The sequence below is a fragment of the Mobula hypostoma genome, chromosome 5, assembly GCF_963921235.1.
Source record: "Mobula hypostoma chromosome 5, sMobHyp1.1, whole genome shotgun sequence".
Classification (NCBI taxonomy): Eukaryota; Metazoa; Chordata; class Chondrichthyes; order Myliobatiformes; family Myliobatidae; genus Mobula; species Mobula hypostoma.
Genome location: NC_086101.1, coordinates 188,550,091 through 188,572,409, shown reverse-complemented (window position 1 = coordinate 188,572,409; position 22,319 = coordinate 188,550,091). Strand labels below are relative to the sequence as shown.

Genomic DNA, 22,319 nt, shown 5'->3' with positions numbered 1-22,319 from the left:
CTTACCTATCCTGAATCGATTGCACTTCAGTCCCATTTAGATTCTTAATTGTTGTTGATATTGTTTTAGCGCCTCCACACGAAGAAGAGCATCTACAACCTGAACGAGGATGAGGATCTGACCCATTATGGGCAGTCTTTGGCAGACATTGAGAACTTCAATGACAGACCAGACAGTGATAGTGACACGGAAGAAAAAGGCAAACTCTCTGGTGAGTATGGGAACGGGCACAAATGCTGATCAGTTACACTGCTTTGGAAAGCACTTTGGTAAAGAAATCCTGAGGAAAGTATCACAATTTACCCTCTCCTATAATATATAGAAGGAAACATCAACTCAAACCATGAGGGGTCTGCATTGGGCATTTTCATACCTTAGAAGGCGCAGATTGGAAGTCTGTGTGGGGCACCACTCCTTGCACAGACACTAGAGCAATGTGTGATTAAGTGCCTTGCTCAAGGACACAAACACACTGCCACAGCTGAGGCTCGAACTAGCAACCTTGAGATCACTAGACGAACGCCTTAACCACTTGGCCACGTGCCCACACAATAATATATAGAAGTGTACTGAAAATGGTGGAAAGTGGTTGTCCATCACAGAAAAAGCCCTTTCCACCACGAACACACTTGTTTGGAGTGATGCCACAAGAAAGCAGCATCCATCATTATAGACCCCCACCATCCAGGCCATGCCCTCTTCTCGTTACTACCTTTGGGCAGGAAGTACAGGAGCCTTAGGTCCCACACCACTGGATTCAGGAGCAGTTATTATCCTCCAGCCATCGGACTACTGAACTGATGTTCACTCTCCTAAACTCTGATCTGAATCTGCAACCTACAGCAGACTCACATTCAAGGACTCTTTACAATCCTCGTTCTCAGTATTATTTTTTATTTGTACACTGTTGCCTGTCAGTCTTTATTTATGTGTAGTTTTTCATCATTTCTGTGGTATTTCTTTATTTTCCCGTGGATGCCTGCAAGAAAATGGATCTCAAGGTGGTATATGGTAACATATATATATTTTGATAATAAGTTTTGCTTTGAACTTTGGATCTATGATCTACAGTGCCCTCAGTTTCTATTAAATCTTTACCCTTACCTATTGAGCAAAGGTAAAACAGTTAGGAAACATGGGAGCAGAATTAAGTCATTTGGCCTGTCGAGTCCACTGCACATTCCATCATGGCTGATTTATTTTCCCTCTCAACCCTGTTCTCCTGCCTTCTCTCCACAACTTTTGACAACCATACAAATTGAGAAACTATCAATCTTCACTTGTGTGGGCACGTGGCCAAGTGGTTAAGGCACTGGACTAGCGACCTGAAGGTCATGAGTTCGAGCCCCAGCCAAGGCAACGTGTTGTGTCCTTGAGCAAGGCACTTAATCACATTGCTCTGTGACGACACCGGTGCCAAGCTGTATCCTAATGCTCTTCCCTTGGACAACATCGGTGGAGAGGGGAGACTTGCAGCATGGGCAACTACTTTCCAGGCGCAGATCCATGGTCTCGCAAGACTAACGGATGCCTTCTCTTTCTTAATCTTCACTTTAAATATACTCAATGACTTGGCCTCCATAGTCATCTTTGGCACTGAATTCCACAGATTCACCACCCTCTGGCTAAAGAAATTCTTTCTTATCTCTAATCTAAAGGGACGCCCTTCTATTCTGAGGCTGTGCCCTCTGCTCCTGGATTCCCCACTATAGGAAACATCCCTTTCATGTCCACTATACCTAGGCCTTTTAATGAAATCCTCCCTCATTCTTCTAAACTCCAGCGAATACAGACCCAGAGCCATCAAACTCTCTTCATATGTTAACTGTTTGTTTCCTGTGATTATTCTCTTAACTTCCTCTGGACCCTCTCCCACGCCAGCACATCCTTAGGTAAGAGACCCACAAGTATGGTCTGACCAATGCCTTAGCTAACTGGCCTATAAATTCTGACTTTGCCTCCTTCCCTTAGAGTGGACTGATATTTGTAGTTATATTGGCCAGGGCTGGAAGATTATATTTAATACCTTTGCAATTCTAATCCTCGCTCAGCATATTTGGAAGGATCTTTACACTGATTTATCTACCTAACTTGAATATTGCCAAGATTACAAAAATTAAGAACAGCAACTCCAGGTGCCAGTGGGTTTTGTTTTAAGTAATGGATTCTGCTGATTCCTGAGTAACATGTTGTCTCATTGCCCACAGCGGAGTTCACAGCTGCCGCGCACTTTGGAGGTGGTGGCTTATTGCAGAAGAAAGCATCTTCTAAGGCGGATGAAGAAGAGCAGAAGCCCAAATCCCGCAGAGAGTTCATTGAAGAACTTATCATTAAATCCAAAAAGGAGAAGGTACACTTTGCAGGACACTGGGGGTAGGATAGAGTGGGGAATTGTAACACAACAGTTCAGTCTACCACACCATCTGCCTTTAGCCACATGAACTGTGTCTGTAGCTGTGGGTCATGAATATTGGTGATGTTTAATGTTAGAACACTCACTTCCTCTCATGCTAACTTCACATAATAGGATGCCTCAGAGAACTTCATGGGGCATTGGAGACTAAACGTTTACTGGGGATTAAACTACAAAGGACGTGGCCTTCAGGAGGTACATAAACACCAGTGGCTCCGAAGGTGAAGTAGAATTGGAACAAAGATTAGGGGTGTGCATGTTGGGGTGTTAGATGGATGAGTCCGGAGTGATAGCGAACAAGTGACGCAGTGGAGGCGGTTTAGCGACATTCATACTGAATGTACCAAGATATCTTGACAAACTGATAGAGGTGTGTAAGATGATGAGAGGCATTAATTGTGTGGATAGTCAGAGGCTTTTTCCCAGGGCTGAAATGGCTGCCACAAGAGGGCACAGGTTTAAGGTGCTGGGGAGTAGGTACAGAGCAGATGTCAGGGGTAAGTTTTTTACGCAGAGAGTGGTGAGTGTGTGGAATAGGCTGCTAGCGGTGGTGAAGGCGAATACGATAGGGTCTTTTAAGAGACTTTTGGATAGGTACATGGAGCTTAGAAAAATAGAGGGCTATGGGTAACCCTAGTAACTTCTAAGGTAGGGACATGTTAGGCACAACTTTGTGGGCTGAAGGGCCTGTACTGTGCTGAAGGTTTTCTATGTTTCTAAAATCTGACATCAAGTGACACAGGGAGATATTGCAAGACGTGACCTTGGTTTTAAGGGGCATCTTGAAAGGAGAGAGAGCAGGACCTGTGAGAAAATCCGAGTGGCAGGAGCAAGTATCCAAAGGCATTCAGAGTACTTAAGCAGCAAAGGGCCGATATCACTGATGGTTATGAGGTTTCAGAGTTTAGAGTCAGTAAAGGCATGACGATATGGATATCAGAAGTACACAAAATTATGAGGGGTATAGCAAGGGTAATGCAAGTGCGCTTTTTCTACTGAGGTTAGGTGAGACTAGAACTGGAGGTCATAGAGTGCAAGCTGAAGTATTTAAGGGGAAACTTCACTCAGAGGGTGATGCAAGTGTGGAACAAGCTGCCAGAAGAAGTAACGGTTGTGTGTTTGATGTGAGAAGTTTGGATAGATACATGGATGGGAGGGTATGGAGGGCTGTGACCCAGTTATGAGTCAGTAGGACTGGGCAGAATAGCAGTTTGGCAGGGACTAAATGGGCCAAGGGCCTGTTTCTGTGCTATAGTGCTCTATGACTAATAAATTTAAGATGTTGCTTGTGCAGAGGCAGTGGATGGACTGGACTTGCTACATGTTTGAACAGATTAGATTGAGATTGGTTTATTGTCCGAATCATCGGGGTGCAATGAACTTCCTTGTTCGCATGAAGCTCACAGAGTAGACACTATATATGCTACAGCAGAGTGCCGGATAAGGGTTTTTAACCCCTCCGTCCTGCACATTGAAAACCAAGGGTGAGGTTGAGAATAAGGGCAGTTAATGGGGAAATATTAACAAATCCAACATAATGGTAGCTTCCGTTAGTTTCGCGAGACCATGGATCTGCACCTGGAAAGCTTGGCCTCTCCAGGGCGCAGACCTGGGCGAGGTTGTATGGAAAACCGGCAGTTGCCCATGCTGCAAGTCTCCCCTCTCTACGACACCGATATTGTCCAGGGGAAGGGCAAGGGCCAATACAGCTTGGCACCGGTGTCATCGCAGGAGTTGCCAGAGCGAGGTTGAAGGCAACGTCGGACTGCCTTAGAGAATCCAGCTCTGGATTTGTCCTCAGGGTTTACTCCTGAAGCCTTTCCCATGAGTGGGTATGGCCGCAAGGCAGCAGAGGTTTGAAATCAGAGTTTTCCCTCTCTTAGATGGCTGCCTTCCCAGGCTGACAAGCTCCATCTACCTGAAGCACTGGTTTTAAGGCACCAGGACCCACCTTTGCCCCTTCTCCTGTCAGTCGAAACAGTTCCGCCGGGCTTAGAGGCTAAGCCACACGAGAAGAACAGGAGTTGGACTTGGTTGTCAGAGGCTATTTGAGGCACATACCATGAGGAGCACTTTTAGGTAGTGGGAGCTTCTCCCCACTACCACTCCTCAGCTTGACAACCTTGGAACCAAAAATCCAACATAAGGGAGGTGGAAATAGGGAGTTTGGTGGGTTTCAGCAGTGGGGCAGGAGGAGGGGTGACAATGCTGGTAGAATGTAGTGTACCTTTTATAAAAAAGAGTGGATAATCATTAGGTAAATTATTTATTGGCTTCAAGACTCCACACCTTTGGACACACTCAGGATAAAACTTTGGGTGGAGAAGAATTCAAGTCTTGGAGTGTGAATGCATTATCGACAACCAAGAGAAGCTCCTTCCTTAAGCCCATCACCCCTACTGGGGCATAGGCTGCCGACAGAGGCTCACCAGGGTCCTCTCTCCTGGGCCTGCCTTCCAGATTGTCCCCAGGTGAAGCCCATCTTCGAAGATCCTTCCTTTCTCAGGAATGAGGTCAATGGAGTGTTGGTGTTTCTGTAACTTTGGGTTTTTACGGGATGGGATTGCTAGCCCCACATCCAACCCTCCTCCTATCACAGCTCAGCCTGGGACTGTCCATGGCAGAGTTCAGGTGAAGCTCCAGGGTGTCATTTTCATTTTAAAAATCTTTTTATTGATATATAATCTGCTACAGCGTTAAAATACAAAAGTTCAACAAGTTAGTATATATATAATTAATAAAGATGAAAAAAAAACATATGCTAATGAAAAAAAATTTATATGAGAAAAAGAAGGAAAAAAGAGAACCCCAACTAATTTTAAAAAAACCACTAACTAGAAAAGAAAAAAAACACCATTAGGAACCAACTCCCAGAGCAATACGTCTTACAATCATCTATATAGATAAAAGAAGAAAAAGCAACAACTGCCAAAATCACATTTATATAACATAAAATTGGAAGGAAACCATATAAATTAATTCAAATTAAATGATAATTGACAAAAGAGCCCTACCTTCTCTCAAAATCGAATCGGGGATCAAAAGTTCTACTTCTAATTTTTTCCAAACTAAGGCATAACATTACTTGGGAAAACCATTGAATTAGTGCAGGAACAGAAGTATCTTTTCACTTCAATAAAATAGCCCTTCTTGCCAACAATATAACGAATGCAATTACATGTTGGTTTGAAAATGAAGTACCCAGAATATGATGCAGAACTATTCCATATTTATGAGTGTCATAACCCATCCCAGTTATTAGGATCTCAGAAACCGAGTTTAAAATGTACCTTTTAATGCCATACATCTTTAAGAATAATGTTGATAGCAAAGGTTCAATTTGTAAAAGTGCAGTTATTCATGCCATCAGGTTGGAGGCTACCCAGATGGAATATAAGGTGGTGCTCCTCCACCCTGAGGCTAGCCTCATCTTGGCACAAGACGGACTGACACATTGGAGTAGGAATTGCATTTAGAATGTTTGGCCACAGGGAAGTTCTGCTTTTGGCCGTGGAGGTGTCCGATGAAGCAATCCCCCAATTTATAAACAGTCCATGTTTTGGTCCAAGACTCTTAACTCCCTCATACATGTCACCATTGGAGTTGTGAATATTGGTTGTTTCAACCTTTCTGTCTTGTCCTTGAACTATCAACATGAACAATTTATGAATGAAAATTTTCATTGTAAATCAGTGTAAGATAAGGAAGAGAAGGTTGATTTCTGAAGAGGTTGATTATTTCAATTTAATGTGCTGGGCACGTATTGTTTTAAATTCCATATTGAATTATGGAGAAAGGCTGAGCTGGTTGGGACTTTTTTTTTGGAGTCTATGAGAATGAGAAATGATCTTTTTAGGAATGTATAAATCACAAGGGGTACAGATCGAACCTATACACAGTATACACAGGGCTGGGGAATCAATAACTGGAGGGTGCAGGTTTAAGGTAAGAGGGGTGAGATTTAAAAGCAACCTTGGGAGCAACACTTTCACCCAGAAGGTGGTCAGTATATGGAATGAGCTGCCAGAGGATTAAAAATATTTAAAAGAATTTTAAAACAAGACCAAGTAGAATGTAAGAAAGTACCAATTTCTTGATTACACCGAAAGCATTTATCGGATAGATTTGAATTTAATCTATTTATTTTTTTTGTGGTGTAATATTCCCTTTTGGATACACTTAAGAGTTTTATTGGAACAAATTACTGGAACTCAACTTGGACATAACCCTGTATTATTTCTATTAGGTGATATTGAAGGGATAAAGCTGAAACTTAAATTGAATAAATATCAGAAAGAATTTATAAAAATTGCACTGGCAGTAGCTAAGAAGACTATAGCAGTTACTTGGAAATCTGATATGTATTTAAGTATGAATCGTTGGAACAATGAAATGGCTAGTTCTATTCCACTTGAAAAAATTACTTATAATTTAAGAGATAAATATGAAACATTTTTGAATATTTGGCACCCTTATTTACAAAAGATAGGATGGCATATTTAGTTGCTCCGATAAAGATCTTGGTCCCTTGGGGAAACTAATGAATAAGTATACTAAATTTATTTTGAATCCCATGGAGCGTGTGGAAACCTTCCAATACCCAGGCGGTTCTTCTTTTCTTTCTTTCTTTTCTTTTTTAGGTAGGACTATATATGGGGGGGGAGGGTAGATATTATCTTTCAATGTATTCATTTTGAAAACTTAATAAAAATTATATTAAAAAAAATTTTTAAGGTTTTGGATGGATACTTGGAAAGGAAACATTTAAGGGGATTTGAGCCACTTGCAGGCAAATGGGATTAATTTAGATGGGAATCTTGGTTGACATGGATTAATGGGGATGAAGGTCTTTCCATATTGTATAACTCTGACTAAGGCAGTGCTGTGTTCAAAAAGAAAAGTACAATTGAAGGGCTTGACTGTTTTATTTTTAAGAACAAAAGTAGGGGCAGGAGAAAGACAAAGGACCTTCTAGCCTGTATAACCATTGGGTAAGATCATGTTTGATCTAATATTGGCCTCAACTGCACTTCCCTACCAGTCCCTCGAATTCCCCTTGTAACAGCCTTTACTGTATTCAGTGCCTCCACCTCAGCTCATTTGGAGAATTCTAAAGGTAATTACTTTGAGAAACAAAATTCCTCCTCCTAGAGTAGTACTGTTTGGCCCAACTCATCCTTGCTGACTGGTACAGTTCCCAAGCTTTTCCTATTTGTCCGGGTTTGGTCCATATCCCACTAAATCCCATGTAGTGCTTGGCTAAAAACTCATTATGAGCTTTTCTTTAGATCAAGAATCCCCCTACTGGGGAAGTATTTCCTCAGTAGCTGCTGTACCAAATTCCCTCAGAATCGTATCATTCTCAACCTCTCATTTTCCTTAAAAAATCTCCAGTGAGTGTAGGAAAAATCTCCCCAAACCTTTCAGCCCAAGGCAGCCAATTCATCTGAGGAATTAACCTTGTGAACCTTCCCTCACTTGCCTCCAATGCAAGGATATCTCCCCTTGAATAAGATGATAAGACACTGGAGCAGAATTAGGCCATTCACCAATTGAGTCTGCTCAGCCGATCAATCATGGCTGATTTACTATCCTTCTCAAACCCACTCTCCTGCCTTCTCCCCAAACCTTCGACAGCCACCCTTACAAATCAAGAACCTATCAACCTCCACTTTAAATATAAATAATCACTTGGCCTCCAGAGCAGTCTGTGACAATGAATTCTATACATTCACTAGTCTTTGGCTAAAGAAATTGCTCCTCATCTCTGTCCTTTTGTGAGGCTGTGCCCTCTGGTCCTAGACTCTCCCACTAAAGGGTGGCACGGTAGCATAGTGGTTAGCGTCACACTTTACAGCACCACTGATTGAAAGGTCAGGGTCCTGACGTTGTCTGCAAGCAGCTTGTACAGTCACCCCGTGACTGCATTGGTTTTATCTGGGTGCTCCAGTTTGCTCCCACGTTCCAAAAGGTGTCTGGGTTAATAAGTTGTGGGCGTGCTATGTTGCCACCACTTATGGGCTGCACACAGTGCACCCTCAGGCTGTGTTGGTTGTTAATGCAAAAACAATGCCTTTCACTGTACGTGTCGATGTATATGTGACAAATAAATTTAATCTTTAATGGAAACATTATCTCCAGATCTATTCTGTTTAGGCCTTCAAATATTGGTTTAGGGATAAGGAGATAAAAGCTGTAAACACATCTCTGACAGCAGCCTCAGTAATGCCTTGTTAGTTCATATTCCTATTTTGCATTCAACCCCCTTCTAAAACTATCCTTGTTTATGAAAGCTTGTTCTTATTTGAGCAGCACGAGCGACAAGTGCAGCGGGACAAGGCGCAGGAGCTGACTGAGAAACTGGACAAAGACTGGAAGGAGATCCATTCCCTGTTGGCTCAAAAAGGTCCTAAAATTGAGCCAGTGGAGGAAAAGCCCAAGGTGAGTGACCTTGGACACCTCAGACATTCCTGCCATCAATTTAAACTGATTACTTGGATACAGGGGAAAGGAAGAGCATCTGGATACCACATCCCCCATTCATCCACTTCCCTTCCATTTCTCATAGTCCTTTCTTACTTTATTATTGATGGGAGATCTTTATCCTGAATCTCCTTATCCAGATGCAGCCTCACTTGCTGAGGATTCACAATTTTAAAAAAATTAATCGCAGCCATTTTACACATTTTCTGGTCATTTGAGTTAAAAGCTGTAACAGTATGGAGATGTTTGAGTTCAGGAGCCATGAGGTAATGTTACAGCTCTACAAAACTCTGGTTTAGACCATATTTGGAATACTGTATTCCATTCTGGTTGTTTCATTATCAGAAGAATGTAGAATCTTTAGAGTGGGTGCAGAGGTGACTTATCAACATGCTTTTCTCTTTAAAGCAAAGGAGAACGAGAGGTGACTTAGCAGAGATGACTAATACAAGGGGGATCTTTTTAAGGTGATTGGAGGAAGTACAGGGGGGATGTTAGAGGTCAGTTTGAGTGGTAGGTGCGTGGAATGCTCTGCCAGGGATTACGGAAATGGCTGATACATTAGAGGCATTTACAAAACTCTTAGATAGGCACATGGATGATAGAAAAATGGAGGACTATGTGGGATGGAAGGGGTAGATTGATCTTGGAGTAGGTTATAAGATCGGCACAAAATTATGCGCAGTGAGTGACAAGGAGAAGACTGGTAGGTTGCGACTGTTTTCTCTGATGAGCTATTTAAAATCATAAAGGGCATAGATATGATGTACAGTCTTTGCAGGAAGGGGTATATAAAACTAGAGACATAACTTTAAGGTGAGAAGGGAAAGTTTTACAAAGGATCTGAAGGGCAGCTTTTTCCAAAGAAGCTGGTGGAGGTGGGTGCAGTTACAATGTTTTAAACATACCTGGACAGGTTTGTGGATAGGAAAGGTTTAGAGAGGGCCGAACTCGGGCCAGTAGGCATAGCTTAGGAAGGCAATTAGGTCCACATGAACAAATTGGTATGAAAGGCCTTTTTCTGTGCTGCATGACATTATGACTCATGCTTTGAAAAATTTGCATAATTTTCTTTTAATTTTTGGGTCTTTCGGTTATTCTATTTTTTCTTTTTTTTAAAACTCCTTTTGCACTACTTGTGTAATTGTTTATATATATTGTTTTATTTTGTTGTTTTTAAAATGTGTATTGCTCCCACAAAACAACATATTTCACTGCAAATGCCAGTGGTATTAAACCTGATTCTGATTCTGATATTAGGCTGGAGATTACGATATAATTGTGCGAGAGTTGTTCTTCGATGCGAAGGCACCGGCTTCTGACCGACTGAAGACCAAGGAAGAACTGGCTAAAGAGGAACAAGAACAACTGCAGAAACTTGAGGTATTCACTCTACAGAACTCTTCAGGAACCTAGATGTGTGAAACACTTACAGCGTACAAGTACTTCCGTAGTAATTGAGCCTGAGTTCAAGTTTATCATCAATCAACTATATACGTGTATACCACCAAGCGAAACCATGCTCCTCCAGATCATGGTGCACAGCACAGTACAAATTACTCATATACAACACATAAAATAATGCTACTACAAATAAATTAACAAATAATTATTTGATATTTAGTCCAATGGACAACTTGAAATTGTGAATTTGCAACGAAGTGCAAGGGATGTTCTGAAAGGACATGAATAATATATTCCATCTCTGAATTCCAGATGGAGCGATTACGTCGGATGCGTGGAGACTTTGAAGATAAGACTAGTAAGACACCAAAACACATGTCTGCAGATGACTTGAATGATGGTTTTATCCTAGACAAGGTCGATAAGCCTTGTCTTGTTTACAAGGTAAGGCTTGAGAAGCTTAAGTTTAAAGCCTGTTGTTGGCTGAATAGAGAAAAGTTCAAAAAGACCACAAGAGCTGTGATGTTCATGATGCCTGTGGTAATTTGTTCCACAATCTCCAATGAGTAATTTTACTTATTGAAACAGAGTCTGAAGTTAAATTTGACGCAGTAGCATAAGGGTTAGCATAATGCTATTGCAGCACCAGCGATCTGGGTCCAATCCCCGCAGCTGTCTGTAAAGAGTTTGTACGTTCTCCCCATGGCTATCTGGGTTTCCTTTGGATGCTGTGGTTTCCTCTCATATCCCAAAGACGTAATGGAAACATGGGTGTAATTGGGCAGCGTGGGTTTGTTGGGCCATGTGGGACAGTTACTGTGCTATATCTATGTAAAAAAAATATATAAATTTAAAACTTGCCTCATGACTGAACTCTTGCAGCTGGAAAAATATGTACTCTAAGTACGTAATTAAATGAATATTGCTGAGATGAATGATTTTCCGTTGTTCATGTATGTCTTTTTAACATACAAGGTCGAAGATAGTAACTAGAGATTAACCTTAACTTTTGTTTTATTAAAAGGATGGGAAGTTAGAGCAGCCAGAGGAGGAAGAAGAGGAGCAGGGTGATGAAAGTGATCAGGAAAACAGAGAGGACGGAGACAGTGATGACACAGAAGATGAGGAAGATGGAGAGGATGTAGACAGTGATGAGGATGAAGATGAGGAAGAGAACAAAAGTGATGAAGATGAGGAAAAGAATGAAAGTGATGAAGATGACTATTCTGACCTTGGGGATGAAGATCAATCAGAATTGGACTCTGAGTCTGAAAGTGAACAGGGTAAAGGGGAAGGAGAGGGAGTAGCTGCCAAATCCATCCCGAGGAAAGAAAGAGCGCCAAGTGAAGAAGCAAGGAAAGCCATGATGGAGGCAGCCAAGGCAGAACTCCCTTTTACTTTTTCTGGTAAGTGATGGGCACCCACTGTACCTTGCACACTTCATTGCAAAATTCAGTGCGTTTAAGAGCGGGGAGGTTATGCTGCAACTGTACAGGGTAGGGGTGAGGCTTCACCTGGAGTACTGTGTGCAGTTCTGGTGTCTTTACTTGAGGAAAGATATACTGGATTTTGGGAGGCAGTGCAGAAGAGGTTCACCAGGTGGATTCTGAAGATGAGAGGGTTAGCTTGTAAGGAGAGCTTGAGTCGCCTGGGACTCATTGGAATTCAGAAGGGATTGTGGGGGGATGTTATAGAACTCTGTAAAATTATGAAAGGGATGGATAAGACAGAGGCAGGAAAGTTGTTTCCACTGGTAAGTGAAATGAGAATGAGGGGACATAGCCTCAAGATTTGGGGCGATAGATTTAGGGTGGAAATGAGGAGAAACTGCTTTTGCCAGAGAGTAGCGAATCTGTGGAATTCTCTTCCAGAGGAAGCAGTAGCAATTACCTCATTAAACAATTTTAAGACACATTGAGATGGATTTTTACATAATAGTGGTATTAATGGTTATGGGGAAAATGCAGGTAGGTGGAGCTGAGCCCATGGCTGGATCAACCATGATTTTACTGAATGGTGGAGCAGGTTTGATGGGCCAGATAGCCGACTTCTGCTGCTATTTCTTATGATACAGAATTAGTGCTGGTAAATGGGATTCGTACATGATAGTCGACTTAACCATAGTCAACTATGCTGTGAGACTTTATAATTCTAATATCGATGGCCAGATGGTCTACTCCTGTTCCTATTTTTTATGTTTTTAAGTTCTGTTCATGATTTTTGGGGCTGTTTGGATTGAGGCCTGAGATAGTCCCTCCACAGCAACCCCAAGGTCTCCCAATACCATCCATAAACACTTGGGTCATTGGGGATCGGCCTGTGAGTTAGTAGGAGTGGCTGTGAATGTCTTTCTCTGAACTATCCATACTTTCCAACACTGGATCTGGCTGACCTGTTGGAGGTGGTGTGACATACATGTGCTGCAGGAATTAGCATGGGCCATGTATGTGGTTCTTAAATTCATTCACAAAATGTTGGTATCACTGACAAGAGCTGCAGTTATTACTCATCCCTTAGTCATCAATTCACGTGATCGGCTTGCTAGACCACTTAGGTTCTAGGTTCACCAGACAAGGATGGTCTATATTTTGTGACAGATATTAAAGAGCCAGATGATTTTTTAATGGCCCAATTGGATCGTAGCAGTTTAGAGGAATATTATCTCAGTGGCCACTTTATTAGGTACACCTGCTTGTGAATGCAAATATCTTATCAGCCAATCACATGGTAGCAACTCAGTCCATAAAAGCTTTTCAGACAGGGCCAAAAGGTTCAGTTGTTGTTCAGACCAAACATCAGGATGAGGAACAAATGTGATCTAAGTGACTTTGACTGTGGAATCACAAACGAGAAAACCTGCAGATGCTGGTAATCAGAGCAACACACGCAAAATGCTAGAGGAACTCAGCAGGCTAGGCAGCATCTATGGAAAAGAGTATAGTTGACGTTTCAGGCCAAAACCGTTTGGCCTGAAACGTCAACTGTACTCTTTTCCATAGATGCTGCCTGTCCTGCTGAGTTCCTCCAGCATTTTGACTGTGGAGTGATTGTTGGTGTCAGATGGAGTGGTTTGAGTATCTCAGAAGCTGCTGATCTGGCGTTTTTACACACAACAGTCTCTACAGTTTACAGAGAATGGTGTGAGAAACAAAGAAAACATCCAGTGAGTGTCAGTTCTGTGGGCAAAAACATCTTGTTAATGAGAGAGGTTAGAGGAGGATGGCCAGACTGATCATGCTGTCGGGAAGGTGACAGTAACTCAAGTAAGTACGTGTTATAACAGTGGTGTGCAGATCTTTCAGTGCACATCATGTCAAATCTTGAAGTGGATAGGCTACAGCAGCAGAAGACCACGAGCATACAGAAATAAACTCAGTGGCCACTTTATTAGGTCATATAGGGGCAAAAAGCACTAGCTTAGGTGGACATCTTGGTTGGCATGGACGTGTTGGGCCAAAGGGCCTATTTCTGTGCTGTGTTTCTCTATGAGCCTCCACTAAGTAATTGTAGGTCCATTCTCCTAGGCTGCTCCTTGCACAGACAAGGCATAGGAGGCAAATTTCATTTCTGATCCTTATCTGATGGGTTTTATTTTCACAGTCCCCAAATCATATGAAGATTTGAAGTCCCTGTTGACAGGACAGGACGCAGAGAAGCAGTGCCTGATTGTGGAGCGCATTCGGAAGTGCAACCACCCCAGTGTTGCAGCAGAAAACAAAGCCAAGTTAGAGGTGGGCTTCTTTCGTATATGCTCCAATTTGAAGTAAAACATAAAGACCATAAAACAGAGGAACACAGTTAGGCCTTTCAGCCCATTGAGTTTACTCCACAATTCAATTATGACTGATTTATTTTCCCTCTCAACCCCATTCTCCTACTTCTCCCTGTAATCTTTGACACCCTGACTAATCAAGAACTGTCCACAAGGGGGAGGATTGAATATCCCTAGGCAAGCTGCCCTGAGTTCAACTTAAATTCACCCGAGGACTTGGCCTCTAGAGTTGTTTGTGGTAATGAATTCCAGATTCACCACCCTTTGGCTATAGAAATTCCTCCTTACCTCTGTTGTAAATTGATGTCCCTCTGCACTGAGGCTGTGCCATCTGGTCCTGGTCTGAGATCCCCACCACAGGAAATATCCTCTCCATTTCTGCTCCTGTCAAGGCCTTTCACTATTCGATTGGTTTCAGTAAGAACCCCTCCCTCTCAAATTACCGCTTTGTCTTTAAATTTGTATTATTCAGCACAATCAGACAGCTAAAGCTCTACACAATGTAGGCCTGACTCCACACTGCAACTGTGTTGTCTTAACTCCTCTGCTCTTGAGGGTGGGCAATGTTGACATCACATAACAACACACAAAATGCTGGAGGAACTCAGCAGGTCAGGTGATATTTTGGGTCAAGACCCTTCATCAAGACTGGAAATTAAAGGTAAGAAGCCAGTATTCGTCTTCGTCTACACTCCATCATTAGCTAAGTGGTCGACTGTGCTATCAAACAGCCTGTACTCTCTCTCCCCATCTCCCGCCCTCCCATTTCTTTCTACCTCTTCTCTGCATCCCACCCCCGTCAGTCACATACCTTTGTTCCCCTCTCCCTCCTGGTTCCATCCACCCACTTCACACACAGTTGGGCTACAGGCTTCCCACACCCCCATCTTGCTCTGCTTCCGTCTGCCATCACCTTTCTCGTGTTGGTTCCCCTTATCGCCTCTGTATTGGTAACCCTTTTTGTTCCTCTTTATCTCCCTATAGAACCTGTCTCCAAACCTTTCCACTCCTCTCACTGCACCTCACGCCGTAATCCTCTTATTTTTTCCCCTTGCTCTTTGTTTTCCTGCATCTCTCCAACTCCATCACTATTTCCCTCCCCTCCACTACCTGACACAACCTGCCCACCAGCTTTAACCTTTCATTAATCCACCAATCACCTCACACTCTATTTCACCACTCTCCTTCTTACATAGAAACATAGAAAATAGGTGCAGGAGTAGGCCATTCGGCCCTTCGAGCCTACACCGCCATTCAGTATGATCATGGCTGATCATCCAACTCAGAACCCTGTACCAGCCTTCCCTCCATACCCCCTGACCCCCGTAGCCACAAGGGCCATATCTAACTCCCTCTTAAATATAGCCAATGAACTGGCCTCAACTGTTTCCTGTGGCAGAGAATTCCATAGATTCACCACTCTCTGTGTGAAGAAGTTTTTCCTAATCTCGGTCCTAAAAGGCTTCCCCTTTATCCTCAAACTGTGACCCCTCGTTCTGGACTTCCCCAACATCGGGAACAATCTTCCTGTATCTAGCCTGTCCAATCCCTTTAGGATTTTATACGTTTCAATCAGATCCCCCCCCTCAATCTTCTAAATTCCAACGAGTATAAGCTTAGTTCATCCAGTCTTTCATCATATGAAAGTCCTGCCATCCCAGGAATCGATCTGGTGAACCTTCTTTGTACTCCCTCTATGGCAAGGATGTCTTTCCTCAGATTAGGGGACCAAAACTGCACACAATACTCCAGGTATGGTCTCACCCAGGCCTTGTACAACTGCAGTAGTACCTCCCTGCTCCTGTACTCGAATCTTCTTGCTATAATTGCCAGCATACCATTCACCTTTTTCACCGCCTGCTGTATCTGCATGCCCACTTTCAATGACTGGTGTATAATGACACCCAGGTCTCATTGCACCTCCCCTTTTCCTAATCGGCCACCATTCACATAATAATCTGTTTTCCTGTTTTTGCCACCAAAGTGGATAACTTCACATTTATCCACATTAAATTGCATCTGCCTTGAATTTGCCCACTCACCTAACCTATCCAAGTCACCCTACATCCTCTTAGCATCCTCCTCACAGCTAACACTGCCGCCCAGCTTCGTGTCATCCGCAAACTTGGAGATGCTGCATTTAATTCCCTCATCCAAGTCATTAAGATATATTGTAAACAATTGGGGTCCCAGCACTGAGCCTTGTGGTACCCCACTAGCCACTGCCTGCCATTCTGAAAAGGTCCCGTTTATTCCCACTCTTTGCTTCCTGTCTGCCAACCAATTCTCTATCCATATCAATACCTTACCCCCAATACCACGTGCTTTAAGTTTGCACACTAATCTCCTGTGTGGGACCTTGTCAAAAGCCTTTTGAAAATCCAAATATACCACATCCACTGGTTCTCCCCTATCCACTCTACTAGTTACATCCTCAAAAAATTCTATGAGATTCGTCAGACATGATTTTCCTTTCACAAATCCATGCTGACTTTGTCCGATGATTTCACCGCTTTCCAAATGTGCTGTTATCACATCTTTGATAACTGACTCTAGCAGTTTCCCCACCACTGATGTTAGGCTAACCGGTCTATAATTCCCTGGTTTCTCTCTCCCTCCTTTTTTAAAAAGTGGGGTTACATTAGCCACCCTCCAATCCTTAGGAACTAGTCCAGAATCTAAAGAGTTTTGAAAAATTATCACTAATGCATCCACTATTTCTTGGGCTACTTCCTTAAGCACTCTGGGATGTAGACCATCTGGCCCTGGGGATTTATCTGCCTTTAATACCTTCAATTTACCTAACACCACTTCCCTACTAACATGTATTTCCCTCAGTTCCTCCATCTCACTGGACCCTCTGTCCCCTACTATTTCTGGAAGATTATTTATGTCCTCCTTAGTGAAGACAGAACCAAAGTAATTATTCAATTGGTCTGCCATGTCCTTGCTCCCCATAATCAATTCACCTGTTTCTGTCTGTAGGGGACCTACATTTGTCTTAACCAATCTTTTTCTTTTCACATATCTATAAAAGCTTTTACAGTCAGTTTTTATGTTCCCTGCCAGTTTTCTCTCATAATCTTTTCCCCCTTCCTAATTAAGCCCTTTGTCCTCCTCTGCTGAACTCTGAATTTCTCCCAGTCCTCAGGTGAGCCACTTTTTCTGGCTAATTTGTATGCTTCTTCTTTGGAATTGATACTATCCCTAATTTCCCTTGTCAGCCACGGGTGCACTACCTTCCTTGATTTATTCTTTTGCCAAACTGGGATGAACAATTGTTGTAGTTCATCCATGTGATCTTTAAATGCTTGCCATTGCATATCCACCGTCAACCCTTTAAGTGTCATTTGCCAGTCTATCTTAGCTAATTCACGTCTCATACCTTCAAAGTTACCCTTCTTTAAGTTCAGAACCTTTGTTTCTGAATTAACTATGTCACTCTCCATCTTAATGAAGAATTCCACCATATTATGGTCACTCTTACCCAAGGGGCCTCTCACAACAAGATTGCTAATTAACCCTTCCTCATTGCTCAATACCCAGTCTAGAATAGCCTGCTCTCTAGTTGGTTCCTCGACATGTTGGTTCAAAAAACCATCCTGCATACATTCCAGGAAATCGTCTTCCTCAGCACCCTTACCAATTTGGTTCACCCAATCTACATGTAGATTGAAGTCACCCATTATAACTGCTGTTCCTTTATTCCTTTGTTCCTTTCTTCTCTTTATATTGGCCATCTCCCCTCTCAATCGTAATGCAGGTTTTCAACCTAAGATGTCATCAATTCCTTACCTCAAACATCTCCCCTGATCTTGTCCGCTTGCACGGTCCCATTCTTATTCTCCCAATACCAGTGGTGACCGTGCTTCAGCTGTCTGCACATAAAGCCGAGGAGTGTCTTCTCTAACTTGATTGGCTCCCCAATCCACAAGTTTGATGGTAGTGTGGATAGTGTAGAAGGTTGTCATAGGTTGCAATGTGTGTCTGTATGTGCTGTGTGTGACTTTATGTACTGTATTTTGTACCTTGGCCCCAGAGGAAAGCTTGGTTCTTTCATGTCCTGACCAATCAAGAATCTGTAAACCTCTGCCTTAAATGTACATAAATACTTGGCCTTCACAGCTGCCTGTGACAAACACTTCCACGGATTCACCACACTCTAGCTAAAGAAATTCCTCCTCATCTCCATTCTAAAAGGATGCCCCTCTATTCTGAGGCTGTGCCTTCTGATTCTAGACTTTCCCACCATAGGAATCAACCTTCTCCACATCCACACTATCAAGGCCTTTCACCATTCAATGGATTTCAATGAGGTCATCCCTCATTCTTCTGAATTCGAGTGAATACAGGTCCAGAGCTACCAGACCTCTTCATATGACAAGTCTTTTAATCCTGGAATCACCTTTGTGAATCTCCTTTGAACCCTTCAGTTTCAGCACATCCTTTTTAAGATAAGGGGCCCAAACCTACTCACAATATTCCATGTGAAGCCTCACCAGCGCTTTACAAAGTCTCAACATTACATCCTTGCCTTCATATAGTCGTTCACTTGAAATGAATCCTAACATTGCATTTGCCTTCCTCACCACAGACTCAACCTGCAAATTAACCTTTAGGGAATCCTGCACAAGAACTCCCAAGACCCTTTGCATCTCAGTTTTTTGTGTTTTTTCTCCATTTAGAAAATAGTCAACCCTTTCATTTCTTATGTATGACCATACACTTCCCGACATTACTCCATCCACCATTCCTTTGCCTATTCTTCTAATTTGTGTTAGTCCTTCTGTAGCCTCTCTACTTCCACAAAACTACCTGCCCCTCCAGCTGTCTTCATATTGTCTGCAAACTTTGCTACAAAGCCATCAATTCCATCATCCGAATCATTGACATAGAACATAAAAGAACTGATCCCAACACACACCCCTGTGAAACACCACTAGTCACCGGCAGCCAGTCAGAAAAGTCTCCCTTTATTCCCACTCTTTGCCTCCTGCCAGTCAGCCACTCCATTAACCATGCTAAAATCTGTCCTGTAATTCAATGGGCTTGTAGCTTGTTAAGCAGCTCATGTGGCACCTTGTCAAAGGCCTTCTGAAAATCTCAGTAAACTACATCAACTGATTCTCCTTTGTCCTTCCTGCTTGTTACTTCAAAGAATAACAACAGATTTGTCAGGCAAGATTTTCCCTTAAGGAAACCATGTTGACCACGGCCTACTTTATCATGTGCCTCTATGTACAAATGCTCCGGATGGCTCTTGACGTGAATTGCCAACAGTACATGACGAACGTCGAGCTCTATGACGACCTACCGATGCTCACCACTAAAATCGAGGCGAGAAGACTGCAACTAGCGGGGCACTGTCTACGCCACCCCGAGCTTCCTGCCAGCCTAGTCATCATATGGGAGCCTAAGCATGGGAGGAATAACCCTGGGCGCCCTCCCAAGACTATGGTCAACACGCTCCTAGAAGACAGGGTCGCAGCTAATGTAGATGAACTGAACACACTGATGAGGGAGAAGTGGAGAGTCCGTCATCGTGCCCGACACCGGCCCCCTAGGCCTGAGTCGATGTAGTAGTGGTCTATGTATCCTGAGACCTCATCCATAATAATCGACTCCAACATCTTCCTAACCACTGAGGTCGGACTAACTGGCTTATAGTTTCCTTTCTCCTGCCTTTCTCCTTTCTTGAAGAGTGAAGTGACGTTTGCAATTTTCCAGTCTTCCGGAACCGTTCCAGAATCTAGTGATTCTTAAAAGATCATTACTAATATCTCCACAATCTCTTCAGCCGCAGTGTACTTACCTACCTTCAGACTTTTCAGTTTCCCAAGAACCTTCTCTCGAGTTATGGTAACTTTACACACTTCGTGACCCCTGACACCTGGAACTTCCACCACACTGCTCGTGTCTTCCACAGTGAATACTGATGCAAAATACTTATTCAGTTTGTCCGCCTTATTGTTGTCCCCCATTATTACCTCTTCAGCATCATTTTCCAGAGGTCCGATATCCACTCTCACCTCTCTTTTACACTTTATATATCTGAAGAAACTGTTGGTATCCTCTTTAATATTATTGGCTAGCTTACTTTCATATTCCATTGTTACCTTCTTAATGACTATTTTAGTTGCCTTCTGTTGGAATTTGAAAGCTTCCCAATCCTCCAACTTCCTACCAATCTTTGTTCTATTACATGCTCCCTCTTTGGCTTTTATGTTGGCTTTGACTTCTCTTGTTAACCACAGTTGTGTCATCTTGCCTTTAGAATACTTCTTCCTCTTTGGGATGTATATATCCAGTGCCTTCCAAATTGCTTCCAGAAATTCTAGCCATTGGTTTTCTGCCATCATCCCTGCCAGTGTTCTTTTTCAATCAATTAAGGCCAACTGCTCTCTCCTGCCTCTGTAATTCCCTTTAAACCACTGTAATACTGATATATTTGACTTTCGCTCCTCTTTCTCAAAATTCAGGGCGAATTCAATCATAATCTCTTTCCCCTAAGGATTCTTGTACCTTAAGCTCTCTAATTAATTATATATCATTGAATAACACCCAATCCAGAATAGCTGATTCCCTAGTGGGCTGAACCACAAGTTGCTCGAAAAAGGCATCTCATAGGCATTCTGGAAATTTCCCTACTGGAATTCAGCAACAACCTGATTTTCCCAATCTAACTGCATATTGAAATTCCCTCGTAACTATTGAAACATTGCCCTTTTGGAATGCATTTTCTATCTCCCTTTAATCTATAGACCACATCTTTACTGCTGTTTGGGGTCTGTATATAATGCCCATCAGGGTCTTTTTACCCTTGCAATTCCTTAGCTCTATGCACAATGATTCAACACCTTCCAACCCTATGTCACCTCTTTCTAATGATTTTATTTCATTTCTTTTACCAGCAAAGCAACACCATCCCCTTTGCCTTCTTGCCTGTCCTTTTGATGCAATGTGTATCCTTGGATGTTAAGCTCTCAGTTGTAATCTTTTCAGCCATGATTCAGTGATGCCTACGATATCATACATACCAATCTGTAACTGCACTATAGTTCATCTACTTTATTCCGTATACCGTGCACATTCAAACACAACAACTTCAGTCCTGTATTCACACTTTTCGATTTTGTCCGTCTTTTACTGCAACTCATCCTGTTGACTGCGGTTTTGCCCGATCATCAGCCTCTCCTTGCTAGAGGTCTCACTACACATTGCCTGTGTTTGTAAACCAACTACCTCATCTTTTGCATTATTACTCCTGTTTCCGTCCCCCTGCAAATTACTTTAAACCCACCCAAACAACGCTAGCCAATCTGCCCACAAATATATTGATACCCGTCAGGTTCAGGTGTAACCCAACCTTTTGTACAGGTCATACCTTCCCCAGAAGAGATCTCAATGATCTGTAAATCTGAATCCCTGCCCCCTGCACCAGTTCCTCAGCCACACGTTCACCTGCCAAATCATTCTCTTCTTACCCTCACTGGCACGTGGCGGAGGCAGCAATCCAGAGTTTACTACCCTGGAGGTCCTGTTTCTCAGCTTTCTACCTAGCTCCCCAAAATCTTTCTTCAAGACCTCCTGATCTTGTCTACCTATGTCATTGGTGCCAGTATGCATCAAGACTACTGGCTGCTCACCCTCGCACTTGAGAATGCCATGGACCCGATCTGATCCTGGCACTAAGGAGGCAACATATCATCTGGATGTGTCTATCGCGCCCACAGAACCTCATCTGTTCCTCTGACTAAGGAATCTCCTATCAGTTCTGTTTGCTTCTCTTCTGAGCCAGAGCACCAGACTGGGTCATTGTGACTCCCCCGGGTAGGTCACCCCCTCAAAGGTATCTAAAGTTGTATGCTTATTATTGAGGGGAACGGTCACAGGTGTACTCTTCACTGGCTCTGCATTTCTCCTCCTTTTCCTGTCAGTCACCCAGTTACCTGTCTCCTGCAAGCCAGGGATGACTACCTCCTTGTAGCTCATGTCTATCACCTCCTCAACAATGGAGGGCTATGTGGGAGGGAAGGTATAGGTTGATTTTGGAATAGATTGAAGGGTTAGCACAGCATTGTGGGCTGAAGATCCTGGACTGTGCTGTACTGTTCTATGCTCAGTGTTGGACCACAGCAATTCAGGAAACCGATTCACTACTCATTTCCGTCATCCATTTGGGAGAGACAATATAAATACGGGGGAAGGTGTTGAGGGGAAGGTTTTCCCCACACAGAGTGTTGTTGA

At 42.9% G+C, this 22,319-nt stretch overlaps 1 protein-coding gene across 3 annotated transcripts in view; it reads left to right on the top strand.

Moving 5' to 3' along the window:
- Positions 1 to 22,319, top strand: part of nop14 (NOP14 nucleolar protein homolog (yeast)) — a 91,817-nt gene that overhangs the window by 7,286 nt on the left and 62,212 nt on the right. For all 3 annotated transcript variants that reach the window (XM_063049535.1, XM_063049536.1, XM_063049533.1), the window contains exons 4-10: positions 70 to 211; positions 2,208 to 2,350; positions 8,726 to 8,854; positions 10,157 to 10,279; positions 10,613 to 10,744; positions 11,325 to 11,706; positions 13,901 to 14,031. In XM_063049535.1, coding sequence (XP_062905605.1) covers positions 70 to 211; positions 2,208 to 2,350; positions 8,726 to 8,854; positions 10,157 to 10,279; positions 10,613 to 10,744; positions 11,325 to 11,706; positions 13,901 to 14,031 — 1,182 coding nt within the window. The remainder of the gene's footprint in view (positions 1 to 69; positions 212 to 2,207; positions 2,351 to 8,725; positions 8,855 to 10,156; positions 10,280 to 10,612; positions 10,745 to 11,324; positions 11,707 to 13,900; positions 14,032 to 22,319) is intronic.